Below are 13933 nucleotides of genomic sequence, written 5' to 3' on the forward strand. Positions count from 1 at the left end.
ACATCACACTGAGAAAACTCAAGTTTTACAAATTTCACATTCACAATTACAAGTCACTTTTTGCTCTGAGGTACAAAGGGAACACAGGGAAGGGGGCAGACAGGTGACAACAGGAGACCCAGACTTAAGGGTTTTCTCTGTAACTCAGCAGCATTTCTAGCCACCCTCAGAGACAAGGGAATGAAGCTGTGCCCATGAGTCCAGAGCAGAGCACGTTTCTATATCCCTGCTGCTTCTTCTGGTTCTGGCTCATAGGATTTCTACGGCAGCATTAAGAGGAACTAAGAGCTTCTTCCTGACATCACAGACAAGAACAGACACGGGAGCCATTTAGCCAGAAAAACTCACTTGGGGATCCGTTTGGACTTAGAAAATGCTCTCGGCCCCATGAAAGTCATTTTTAAATCCATTCTTCAGAAAAAGATGATGGTTAATTTTTTTTTTCTATCTTGAAAATGTTCTAACATCCTCATAAATAGACTAGTATAAGATACTCTCATAGTTCATTATACAGAAGCAGATGATGAAACCAAGTTCAGTTTCAATCAGCTGCCTAGAGATGGAAGTGAATCTTGGGCAAACCCTTCTCCCCTAAACCTGTTTCCCATTCAACTCCATCTACATGCTTTTCTTTCAGGATTTCTCCAGGGTCAGAAAGGAAACTGAAACCCAGCATGACAGGAGCAATTGTTCAGGGCTAGGGAATTAGGCTCAATTCTGCTCGACAAGTCTCTGAGTGACACTGTGAGTCAGTCAGGACCAGATGGAAAGTGACAAAAACATTCAGTCTCTGGAATGAGATTTTTCTGGCAAGTGGGCCCTTGAGGAAAAGAAGTTTCTTTAAGGATACCATAGGTTTTTGGAACTGACATGTGAATTGCCAAGGTGACAATAACAGTGAGTCTTCTTTCAGGAACTGGTGTGAAAAAAAATCTCATTATTCAGACATACAGAGAAATGGCCTGTCTAGACAGCTTGGGTTGATGAAGTGGCTCAGCACAGTTATTTCCAGCATGTTGGAAAGGCTTCTCCCTCATTTCCTGTGAAAACAGAACAATGCTTCACCCCCTTTGGTTTCTGTGTGATAGTTAAAAAAAAAAAAAAAAAAAGGAATTATATTTCATGGTCAAGTCTTGTCTCCTGGGTCATCATGATGGCCACCATCTGGGGAGAGGTACCTTAGCTGAACCCAGGGCCACTACTGGCTGCAAGATGAAACCAGTTCTGTCAGCGTGGGGACAGTCTTCACTTTGGGTTCCTCTCTCACCTCTTCTTCGATACATCTCCTAGACACTACTCTTGGAGAGCGGATCATAAATACTCTGCTGCACCCCTGATTTTTGTTGGTCATTACAATCTAATGGAAAAGTATAGTTCAGAATTTTAAAAGTGTACCTATGCACACACACAAAGGGAAAAGCTGCAAATAAATTCACAGCATTAGCAGAGGTGATCACAAATTGATGGGATGAAAAAATGACTTTATTTTTTTTCTTTATGCTTTTCTGAAATTTTCAAAGTGGAAATAATGATTTCTCTTTGTTTTAAGGAACCTAAATTGGTCCTTTCTTGTCATGTATAGAGGCGAGCCACTGAAAAATTGTGATTTATCTTGGTCCAATGACTTCAGAAGGCAAGGCATGAAAACCCGGTGCCTGCTCTGACTGCTAACATCTCACTAGCCAGTGAACCTGTTTCCAGCAGAGCTGTGTACATCTGGGTCAGCCACAACCAAAGGATGACTCCTGTTTCCTCTATGTATGCTTAGCAGTCAGAAGGGCTAGAAGGTAGCTGCCCAACAGTTGGAGTCCATTGACTGATTCAGCCCCCCTCTGAGCTGAGGTTGCCTTGGTTCTCTCACTCAGAGATTCAGGGTGCTATACCTCATAGCATTTTCTATATGGGAATTTATAAACAGATGCCTAGTTGGTAACTGAATTTTAGTTTGCACATCGAATGGGGCTAAAGGACCAGGCAGTTTCCAAGGAACTCAAGAGCCCTACTGTTTCTGTAGGAATTTGTTTCCAGCACTGTGAAGATCATGCACAAGAGGATAGGCCATTTTCCAACCTCAGCTGAAGGCAGATCCTCCCCTGCCTCCTCCACTCCTCCTCTAACTCATTGCCACAATGGGTTCCACAGATGACAGATCTGTCTTCCCAGACTGGAGTTGAGAGGAGGGTAAGAGGTTATTAGCTAGTGGAGCCCTCCGATCATTGCTCTTCTCTGTCCAAGCCACCCTGAATGAAGCAACTGGGGAGGGTGGCCTGTCTTCCTGAGGCTTGGGGGGTCTTTGGCACATGCTCAGTAATGCCTTTAGCTCAACCCTGAAGTTCTCATTCAGCCAGCAGTAGATGAAGGGGTTGTAGCAGGTGCTACTCATAGCAAACCAGTGAAAGGCGAAGTAGAGGGCATTGTTGGTGCGGATGACCTTGCTGGACAGGAGGAGGACATAACAGTTGAGAGGGAACCAGCAGAGGGCAAAAAGAACCACCACCAACATCAGCATCTTGATAGTTTTCTTCTTCTTGCGCCGCAGGGCCAGGTACTGCTCCGTGGTCACATCGCCGATCGTGTTACACAGCCACAGCTTCTTGGCCACACGAGCATAGGCCACAGAGATGATGAGGAGAGGGAGGATGTACAGCAGGATGAAGGTGGCCAGGTCCAGGTACTTCCAGAAGAGATCGGCTGGCTCAGGGAAATCGGGCAGGCATAGGGAGCGCACAATGTCCTCACTGGGGGCAGGAGGGAGACAGAAAGAAGGTGGCAGGGAGGAGACCCCCAAGAGGCACCAGCCCCTCCCTCCCCTGGGCTCTGGGCATCTCTGTCTGTTACAGCTTTTTTGACGCTGTAGCCTAAGTATCTGGTCATATTTCTCACTCCCCACAGGTAGAGTTCTATAAAGGTAAGGAAGACACTGAATCTCTGAGCCCATTTACTCTTGCATTGTTCCTAGTCCATAGACAGGTCCTAATAGGTATTTGTTGAATGATGAAACAGTATTGTCCTTAAACTGAAAACTAATGCCATCCTTGAGGAATTTAGAATTCCCCATTGTACTAACTTCCTATTCCAAAGTGGAACTAAGAAATGACAGAAACAAATAATGGGTCTTGAAAATGAGTGGGAAAGCCTGAACTAAGGAACTCATGTGACCAGTGTATTTTACATAGAATGAACCCTGGTCCTCTTTATCCTTCTTAATATGTCCATGTGGCTCATTGCTCTTGTTATATGTGCTGGTAGCCATCATAAGCAAAATAAAACTCCCTTTGCTCTTGGAGGGAAAAAATGTCTTCCATATGTGAAGGCAGATGGGGGGTCTTAAGGTGGGGGGATCTGAGTGTGTGGTTTCTTCCAATATCCTGGAATTCATGGAGGAGCCTCTATAAATAATTCGAAAAACTGATGTTCAGGACCTCTCTTGAGTCTACTTTTGTCATAGAAGTGAGTAAAATGTGTCTTTCAGCGACATAGTGCATAGCCACTGTAGCAGACCCTGGGAGTGCATCATTTTGGTCCTCAGGACCCCCTTAACCAAGCATGGGCCCCCAGCTCCTGCCCCTCCAGTAAGAAATGCTGGCACCTGTGGTCTTCTAGGTGTCTGGGATTACCCTAGTAGTTCCACAGATTCACCAAGTGCCAGAGTGAGGGGAGTTTCTGTTTTCTCTAGTAAACCTGGACAAGTGACTGACAGAAATGTGGAAACCAAGCTCTCTGACCTACAGCAGGGCAAACTGCTGCTCCAGACTCTACTTCTGACTCTATAGACTGCTCCAGAGCCCCAGCTTCCCCTTAAACCACACCCTGGCATGGGTTCTCCCTTCCCAGTCCTACCTCCATACCCCCTCACCCAGTAGTCCTTGGAGTGTAGACTTAATAAACCTCTTGCCTGTATGCCTGCCTTTATCTCAGGACCTATTTCTAAGGAAGTTCACCTAAAATGACTTGTGGGAGGTTGACTCACTCTATGATCATTCATTCATTTATTCACTCAGTAAATATGGATTGAAGGCTTGTTACAAAGAGTAGGGTAGGTGTTGAAATACTGAGGTACCAAATTAGAAACTGAGCCAGCTCTTTCTAAACTTAAGTGTCTAGCAGGGAGATAGGCCTTAATGAACTAATTTAAATTTCTAAACACTGGGTGTTTAAAATAGAGTGTCCCATCTGGTGAAAATGTATGATAAAGAAACCTGGGTGAGAGGTGGAGGGATGTGGAGAATCCCACCTCAGACACATACATACGTACATGTTTTTCTAAGTCCTGTGAGAATTTAAACCTTGCTCATTTTAAACTGGGTGCAGTTGATTCCCATCGCAGTCTGTGTGAGCACACGCCCCCCTGGTGGCAGAACCTGGTAACTACTGCCTGGTCCTTGGAGAGAAATTGGAAAGAGAACCAGGAGGAAGCTAAAGTGGTTGAGAAGAAGAAAAAAAAAAAAGTCATGTGGGGATGCAAAGGATAGACATGGATCAGGAAGCAACAGGATGGGGGAGAGGCCAGGGTCACAGCTCAGTGAGGCAGGTACTTGTAACTCTGATACTTGTGGATCCAGAGGGGGCTTCAGTTTCCCTTTCCCAGGGCTTCCAGTAGATTTGGGAGAAGGCAGGGATGGGCAATCTCCTCTGAAGTCCTGGCTACTCCTACTTATTCATCTCACCTGTACTTGAAGGTAAACAATTTCTGACAGATAGCATGTGGGAGTGAGAAGAACGTAGCCATGATCCAGATCACAGCGATGTAGATGACTCCCTTTGTGATAGAGATTCGGGGCTTTAAGGGATGCATAATGACCTGGAAAAAGGAAACAGCATCACTAGCTGAAGAAGTTTGAAGCAAATGAGACTTTGGATAATGTAACTCACTCATCATATAAGATACACCTTATTTATTAAGGCAAGCATCCTTTACATTCATTGTTGAACTCCTGAGCTGCACCAGGTAACTGGCGGGGCTGGGGGACCTTGCCCCACTCCACAGCTCACCTTTAGGGTTGGAAAAAAGGTGCTGTCTGAATTGAGACTCTTGGCAGTTCAAATGCTTCTTGCTGCAGAGAAGGGACCAAGGAGGGCTTGTGAAGGAGGTCTGCTTGCATGGTAGAGGGACAAGCCCATGATCAGTGCTCATGTCCTTGAGATCTGATTTAATCTTCCCAGGATTCTAGACACCTTAGGTTATGAAGGGTCTGAGAGGGTCTGAAGCTGATGGAGAGTAAATTCTCATCACCTCTTATGGAAAGCTGCATTGACACTTATTTGGGAGCTCACAACACTGTTCGTGAAAGCTGCTAGTAAAATTGCAATGGGGCCCAGCTTTCACACGCCTACAATAAAGTCAGTTTTATAGGCTTTAGGCTGAAATGCACTTGGAATTGCTACTGTATGCCAATCAATTCTTCTAAAAGGCTTAACTAAAGGCTTGCAAATTTAAAAGCATATTCATTTTAAGATGAGAATAATTACTTCTTGGAAAAGGCAGTGGGGATAGGTGAATTCAGGGTCAGGGGGACAGTGTCATACAGAGTTGCTGCTATCTTAGGACACCATCTGGAAATACATGCAACGTTCTGGGTGTTCCTCGGGATTTTTTTTTTTTCTTCCAATTTTTTCAAGATCTTGTGGGAGGATGTGATGAGTTTTCATAAGCTTCCCAGAACATCCCCATTCTGGACTTGGCCATCTCTGCCCCTCCTACTCCTGTGTTCAGGTTTGATGAAGGCAGCAGTAGCCTGGGGCAAAGTCCCCAGACACTGCTCAGGGACTTTACTGGTATTGGGTCAAGACCTCATATTTGAAAATATGTCATGGCAACATGGTCAGCATGGGCAAGATTTAACCCCTGTTCCTCAGTCCCACTCAACCTATGCACCAACTCCCAGCTGTCAGCTATGTCGGACAGGGGTAATATAGACCAAGCACAGGTAACCAAAAGCTCTTATTGAATAAAAGGAGAAGATTAAGAAAAAGCAGAAAATATTTGTATGCAAATTTTCACACTTTACTATATTTATATTATATATGAAAAATTCATTCTTTCAAAATTATGGCATTTAAAAACATATCTCACAGTTTGGCTAGTTCAATTCCTTATTAGATACCTGAGTCCCTTTGAAAACATTCCTATCAAGTGCCATCCAGACTTTGCTTAAATATGGCTGGTGACATGGAACTCATTACCTCCCAGGCAGCTTTGTCCACTTTTAGACAATTCATTAGAAAATCATTCCTCACATTGGACTTCAGCTTCGAGCCTGCATCTTTGAAGCTCCTTATCCCTTGGTCCTTGTTGTACCTCTTGGTGCTACTCAGGATAAATCTCATCTCTCTTTGTCCTGGTGGCCATAATGATACTTGTTTTGCAAGTTTCTTTGAGTCTTCTTGGAGCAGGATGGTCTAGTGATCACAGAATGAGCTTGGAGCCACATAGACCTTGGTCCTAGAGGCATCATTCATAGTCACATGATCTTGAAAAAGCTACCGATGCACTTTTCCAAGTCTTTGTTCCTTTTGATTCAGCATTGTCTAAGCATAAAACCTTGCCTTAACATAGGCAAGGTACCTGGCAAGGAGTCATCCCCTTGCAGGATGGACACCCTCAGGTCTTCTCTGGGTTCCTACCACCATATCCACCTAGGGCTTCTAATGTCCTCACCCCAGGTGCTGTCACCACCATGACACCTGCTCTTGCCATCTGGATATCCTGGTTTGTTTTCCTTTTCAACAGTCTGGGCCAGTGAATATCCACCTCTCACTCAAGAGCCTAACTCCAACCTGCAATTATTTGCTGTTCTCTTTTCATCTGTGATCTTCCGGGTTTGCCTTTCTACCCCTAAAATGAGCTCATTGATTTCTGAAACAGAAAATGCCATCATTGAGCCTTCGTTGGAACAACAAACTGGAAACAACTTTTTGAAACAACTAGGACAAAGGCTTTAAGATCCCTAATCTACATGCTCATCTTGAACAAGAAGAAGACAAACATACTCACTGGTTATGGGCTAAAATGCTATCTTGAGAGTATTTTCTGCAGACTCCAAGAAAGCAAAGCCAGAGAGGGAAGGACAGTGTTGGAGGTAGGTGACCTCACCTGGTGACGGTCCACAGCAATGGCTGTCAGTGTCAGTGCTGAGACATGCAGGGAGCAGTACTGGGCGAAGCGGCTGACGTGACACATGCCCTTCCCAAACACCCATGTGCTATTCACAAAGCGGACCTAGAGACAAGCAAACAGGTTAGGAGAAAGACAGCCCTTGACTCTGACAGCCCCTTGACCCCTTGGCAGTCTCTGAGGAGCGTACCCCCAGAAGTCTCTCCCAGCTCCTCCCTTCTTTCCACATATGAGGCCAAATCGTGATTACATGTGATTTCCTCCAGCACAGCTGATTATCTATCCTTCATTCAGTTCAACAAACCCTGATCATGATCCTAGGTCATCAGGACAGGAGAGCTTGGGAAGATATGGGCTTTGGAGCTAATCTTCCTACCTCTAAGAGTTTATCACTGTCCGCCCTTGACAACATATGTAACCTCCATGAACCTCAGTTTTGTCATTTGCAAAGGGGGAAAAAAAAAAAGGTTTCACAATCTCTACTTTACAAGCTTAGTATAAAGTCTGTAAAGGATGGGAAGAAAATATCTGGCAGATTGTTAGAAAGCTATTAATAGAAATAAGAAGTAGGTATTTTTATGTGTAAAACTAAGATTCATTCTTGGTCCAACAAAGTTCACTCTAGTGGGGAACATGTTAAAAGTCATAACAGTGTTTGGACTGTGCCAGGAATTTTGGCTAAACTGATCTTGCAACTCCTCATTTGTAAAGGAGAAGCAGAGGCTTGGAGGAGTGTGGCTCAGGATGGAGAGAGATGGTGCCCTGGGAGCAGCCTAGTCCTCCTCCCACAACGACCAGGGCTGTTTGCTCACTCAACTAGTACTTGAGCAGCTCCTGGGAATAATACTGCTCGCCCAAGAGAGACCAAGCATGATTCTGATCAAGGAGCTTCCAATCTGGGTAGAGGAAGACCCAAATAACCTAAATACAAGGCAGAAAGAAGTCAATGCCCTGTACAGACCCAGACAAAAGGCAATGAGTCCACCAGGTAGGGCATGAGTGGGCAGAGGAGAGAGAGCAGCGATGGAGATAGAAACAGAACAAGTCAGCCCCACAGAAAAGAGTACAGTGTAGAGATTTACAGCAGATTTTTAGTCATCCTGGGAAAGATATTCGGACCCTCTAAGCCTCACTTTCCTCATCCATAAAATGGGGCTGCCCCTTTTCCGAAGGTAGTTATGAAAATCAAAAAGGATGGCCGACACACATGAAGTAGGCACAACAGTGTCTAATAGCCAGAAGTGGGTAACCCTATGCACTGCCACTGTGACTACATCTGAAATGAGGAAGGACTTGCACTTGTGGAGCTCAGAACAAAAGGCATTGACACTGCATCAGAATCCCAGAGCTGGCTGGGAATGAGGAATGGACAAGTCTGGCCTGATTGTGAAACCAGGGCAGCAGACCTCGAGCCTTCCTCTCTTCGGGGTACACAGGGAGGAGCCATTTGAGGCTTTCGAGCAGTCCAGCCGCATTATAGAGCTAGAAATATTCACGCCCACGCTTCTCACCCACACTCAGTGAAAGACCAAATCCAAACCTCTAATGGCTTTCAGATCTGTTCCCTCGTCCTTCAGTCCTGAGGTCATGGCCCTGGTACAGCATCCTCCCGGCTCTCCCCACTCTCAAGTCTTGTCCCTAGTAACAACCTACACACTGCTGCTTGTAGCTTCCTTAACAAAAAATCAGATTGCTGTTACCAACCTGCTGAGCATGGCTACAGTTCTCAGGACACAGCCTGATGCCTCATGGAGTATCCAGGCCTGTTTGAACTTGGCCCTGGCCTGGCTTTCGGGTCCACCTCTACCTCTCCATCCCCAGTCCATCCCTCCACAGTGCCTCTCATCTCTGCTGCTCCAGCTACACTGAGCCACTCAGGATTCCCTCAATACACTGTGAACTTTGATGTGTCCTTTCCTTTGTCTCCCAGGTCCCTCTGTCTGCATTGACTATTCAGCATGACCTGGGAAACTCCTACTCATCTAGGTCCCACTGAAACGTCATGTTCTTTGCAAAGTATCCTTTGACCTTCTCATGGGACTCTGGTGGGTGGGAGTGAAAAGACTCCCTGTGACTCCCCGCTGAGACTCCATTACATTTTGCGGATGTCTCTACCATGAGAACTGTAAGTAATTATTTACTATGATGCCTGTCATGTGCTAAGTAGATAGGAAGGGAGACAAGGGAGAGAGGACACTGTCAAGGATGCCTTGCCCTGCTGAGTAGACTGAGGGGTTAGAAGACCCTGCCCCTATACTCCTCCCTCTCCCTGATTGCCATCACCTTATGGCACTAACAGGAGTTTGTATTCAGCAGCTTCATGGGTCAGGTTCAAGTCCAAGCTATTTTGGCTCAAACTGGAAGGAGTGCAGGATTTTTAGCACCTTGACTTCCTCTCTTGCAGACCATCCTCTGGGGCAGGGGTTCCCAGCTCTCAGATGTAGCTGGACTTGGGTCCCTGACTTCCTTGTCCCCTCATGTGTCTGCAGCAGATTCAGCCCTGCAGCCTGGCTCTGGGCAGCAGCACAAGGCCAGGTCATGGAACCTTCTCGTTCCCACTGTGAGTGGCCCAGCCCATCTCAGCACTGCCACTGTCAGGTCAGAAACCAAAGGAGGGGGGGTAGGGGTGTGGTGCAGTGGTAGAGTATTTGCCTGGCATGCAGCAGGCCCTGGGTTCAATCCCCAGCACCACAAACAAAACAAAAAACCAAGGAGAGACAGATGCTTTCTTGTGAATCAAGGCAGCAGAAGCAGTGCTCTTTGTCCTTGAGTTAGTACCCAAAGGATCCTGAATGGGCATCAGTAAGTTCTATGTAGACGAGAAGGAGAACAGGAAAAGTCCATAGTTCAGAGCAGTGGAATAGAACATGGTGCTAGAGTGACCTCCACTCCTCTGGTGGTATGGTGGACAGATAATTGGAATTGAGGTAGGGGATGTAATTCTTATCCTGGGTCTGCATATTACTAGCCACACAGTCCTGAACCAGGGACTGAACATCTCTCTGCCTTAGTTTCCTTATCTGCCAAATGCGAGTGATATTCTCATAAGAGACAAAGAAAAGGAGAACGTAAAAGTTCTCTGAGGATTTAAGATTTGGAAGGAGGTTCACATAGGTACATGGACTTACAGGAGTCAGCCTCTTTTTGTTGTCTGTCATTTCTGTATGTGTGTCTGTGTGTGTGTGTTGAGAGAAAGAAAGGCAGAGGCAGGCATGAACAGATTCTGCTTTGACAGTAACTCAAATAAAAATAAAATTATTCCATAAATTGAAAAAGATGTAACTCGTGCTATAGAAACATGCAGATTGCAGTCACAACCTTCATGATTCCCAGTTATCCATGAGAACTGCACTTTGGAGTCACAAAAGGACAGAAATGACACCACTAATGTTGAGTGGTCAGGGACTGGGGAGGAGGTCATGAACCACGGGTGTGCTGAGGAGACAGCTGAGCCAGGTGGGACCCAAGTTCACTTCACCCTCATCTCTTCCCCCAACACATACACAGTCTCACTGTCACAGAAGGGAAATGGAATTTAAATAAGCAGTCTAGGAAAATGCGCCTCAGTTTCCATTAACATTTAGCAATTGTCTGATATTTCAATTGCAGCACAAAACAGTATCAGTATGGAGGGGTAGACATTTAATAATTTGCACTTATGGGGAAGGAAGCAACCTAATAGTCTAGCTAATATTTTAAGGGATCAATTTACTGTTTGATAATAAAAAGGCCCATATATCCAGTAAGATTAAACAACAATAAGATTAGCCAACTGCAGACACTCCAACCATTGACCCAATGCCACCAACTGCAGAAGCTCTGGCTTAGAAAGTAATTAAGCAAATGATGGGTGGGAGGAAATGAGGGAGAAAATGTAAGAGAAAGAAAGAATGGGAGAGAAGTAGAAGGGACAGAAAACTAAAACCACAAGAAGCAAAGGAGACAAAGGATGCGATAAAAACACAAATAGAAATGAGAAACAGACTTAAGAGAGAGACAGAAACTGGTGGAAAGACTAAGAAAAATAGGAGAGTTGAAGGGTGAGAAACTAGAGATGAGTGACAAGAGAGAAAAGAGACTAAAAGATGAAGTCAGAAAGGCATAAGTGCCAGAAATGAGGAGGAAGAACTGTAGGGGTGGAGAGATGGGGGTGGGGTGAGGAGAGAGAGAGAAAAAGGGAGGGAGGCAATGACAGAGGGAGGGGAGAGAACTGAGAATTGAGAGATTAGATAAAGAGAGATGAGAGGGAGACCAAGACAACCAGAGGTTGGGAAGCCAGAGGAGCCAGGGCCCTTACCAAAGTGAAGGGGGTGTTGAGCAGCGTGATCATTATGTCTGCCACAGCCAGGTTGACGATGAAGAGGCTGGTGGCCGAGTGCATTCGCTGGTTCTTGAAGATGACATGACAGACCAGCACGTTGCCAAAAAGCGAGAAGATGATGATGAAGGAGTAAGCGACGATGAGCAGGGCTTTCACCGTGGGGTTCTGGGACTCGGCCCCGTAGCGCCTCCTGCCCACAAAGTTCTGCCAGTCGGAAAAGGTGTAGTTGTTCCAGGAGAAGAAGTGCGAGGTGTTGGGCAAGGACGCCTCCAGGTTCTGCTCCTCGGCCCGACCCTCGGGGCGCTCGGTGGCTTGCACCAAGTGGAGGAGGAAGAGCAGCAAGAAGTGATGGACCATTTTGCCAGAGCCGCTGGTTTCCCGGGAGGTCGGGAGCTCGCAGTCGGGACGTCCCCACTGGCTCTCCGTGCTGGAACCAGAGCGCTCCCGGGCTGTGGCGCCGAGGGAGCCCGGGACCGTGGCGCCCCCCTCGCAGCCGGACTCAGCCAGCCACCAGCTCTAGGTCGACACGCTCAGGGCTTGTTTCAGCACTTTTATATCTGCTCCCACCAGGCTGCCAGCGAGCGCCTCGCCTATTGGGCAGCACAGCGACTCTTGCGCCGACCGTGACGCGCTCGGGCTCTGACAAGCCTCGCTCCCGCCACGGTGCCTGGCGGCGCGGCTGCTGCCCCCACGCCCAGTCCACTCCCACTCCAGCACACAACTCCGGCGGCGCTGCAAAGCGCTTTCTCTAACGCACTTTGACTCGGTTTCTCCTAGTCTCTGGAAAAGCAAACGAGCAGGTGGAAACCGCCCGTGGGAGTGAGTGGGGATTACATGGGGTCACTCTGCAAGACTGGGTCTGCCAGGGGTCTCCTTCAGTGACAAGGATAAATTTCATTTGTTTTCATCTGTGCTGTAGTCTTAGCACACTTGAAATATTGAGATGGACCATCGAGTTCTGACCGACCCAGGAACAAGGCAAAAAATGAAACAGAGACGTTAGAATTGCTCCAAGTTCTTGGAGCATCTGGATTACAGGCGTGCTGGAGGGCTTTTTAAGAGCTTATTATTTCTTTGACAGCCCTCGGGAACGCAATGTGGGGGAGCTTTGTTTTTCAAAGAAACTCTTCAGAACAGTTTTCCTGGTGGATCAAAGGAAACAAGAAGTGTATTAGCTATGTGCGCACTTACTGGGTAATAGTGAGTTTTCTGTCCTAGAAGTTGCAGAAACTACCTGAAAGTGAAATCACGACCCATGTTGCTTTTCGGTTCCCCACCTACTTCTCCATCTTGCTCACCTGTTTTCACTTCCATTATGAAGTCTCTCTCCCTGCCACACATCCCCTGCTACCCACCTTCCTGACCTTGTTCTTAAGACCAGGTCTAATCAAGGTCTAATCCCAGCTTTGTCACTTCCTGGCTGTGAGATATTAGGCAGGTTATTTCACCTTTCTGGCCATAGTTAACAGCTTTCTTTTCCTTTATGTGAGGTTTTCAGAGAACCCTGTACAGATCTCTCACTGCACTGCTTTCTGGTACAAGAGATGCAAGAATCAGTTGACTACTAATAACTGTGCCCTCAACTTCACATTCTAGTGGTAAACCTGGTGTAGACTTTCTAGTGTGTCATGTGGCCCTGCTGAGCAGTGCCCTTGAGTTTTGGACTGAACCCAGGTAACCCAGGTAACTTCTGAGCTATCCTCTTGGCTCTGGGGAAAGCCTGCTCCTTTGTCCCACCCAAACCCTGGAGAACAGAACCTTCCCACCAAAGTCCTCTTTTCTCACTGGACCAGGAAGAAGCTCCAGTCACCTGTCATTTTGGAACTTTTCCAGGAAAAACATTAGACATCAGCTTCAGTACTCCCTCCAACTCCAGGGACACAGGCCAGACTCTCCTGTTGCTAAACAATCAGAAAGTAGGTCAATTAGTGTCACCATGGTAAAATACAAGAATGCACTTATCCCCGTTGGAGAGAGTCAGGGAAGTCTTATCAGAGTTAAGTGACATTTCAACTCAATCCTGAAGGACCAACAGGAGACAGGTCATGGAAGAGGAGGCAGAGGGAAGAAGGTGAAGTAATCCTCAAGAAAGAAGTCATAGTGCAGTCACAGGCATGGAAGTGAGCAGTGTATTATGCAGGGAGTGGAGCACAGAGTGAACTGGAGAGGTAGACAGGGACTGGAGCATGAGGGCTTAATTGGTCATGCTAAGAATATGAAAGATTTCTAGGGATGCATGGAAAGACTGTAGATAGAGACTGGTAGAATCAGTTTGACCTTTTAGAAAGAACACTCCAGCATATGAGTGGAGAATAGAGAGGCTATGGTTGAAGCAGGTTTGAAGGCTGTTGAAGTAACCCAGGGGTGGAGGTGAGACCTGAGTCAAGCTGGCAGAGGAGGAGCAAATGTGACAAAGATTGGAGGGAAAAATCAGGATGATTGCCCATTTCTTAGTTTGGTTAACATCAAACACAAAAAAGCATGAAAGATCTTCCTTC

At 46.4% G+C, this 13933-nt stretch overlaps 1 protein-coding gene across 1 annotated transcript; it reads right to left on the reverse strand.

The window, feature by feature from the left end:
- Positions 1-1148: 1148 nt before the first annotated feature.
- Positions 1149-12015, reverse strand: Gpr83 (G protein-coupled receptor 83). The gene is made up of 4 exons (XM_047518350.1): positions 11412-12015; positions 7094-7219; positions 4668-4801; positions 1149-2738 (listed from the first exon to the last, which is right to left on the reverse strand). Exons 1-4 carry the CDS (start codon positions 11790-11792, stop codon positions 2114-2116), a joined length of 1266 nt encoding a protein of 421 aa, XP_047374306.1. The 5' UTR covers positions 11793-12015; the 3' UTR covers positions 1149-2113.
- Positions 12016-13933: the final 1918 nt, after the last annotated feature.

This window comes from Sciurus carolinensis, chromosome 11 (assembly GCF_902686445.1).
Source record: "Sciurus carolinensis chromosome 11, mSciCar1.2, whole genome shotgun sequence".
Lineage (NCBI taxonomy): Eukaryota > Metazoa > Chordata > Mammalia > Rodentia > Sciuridae > Sciurus > Sciurus carolinensis.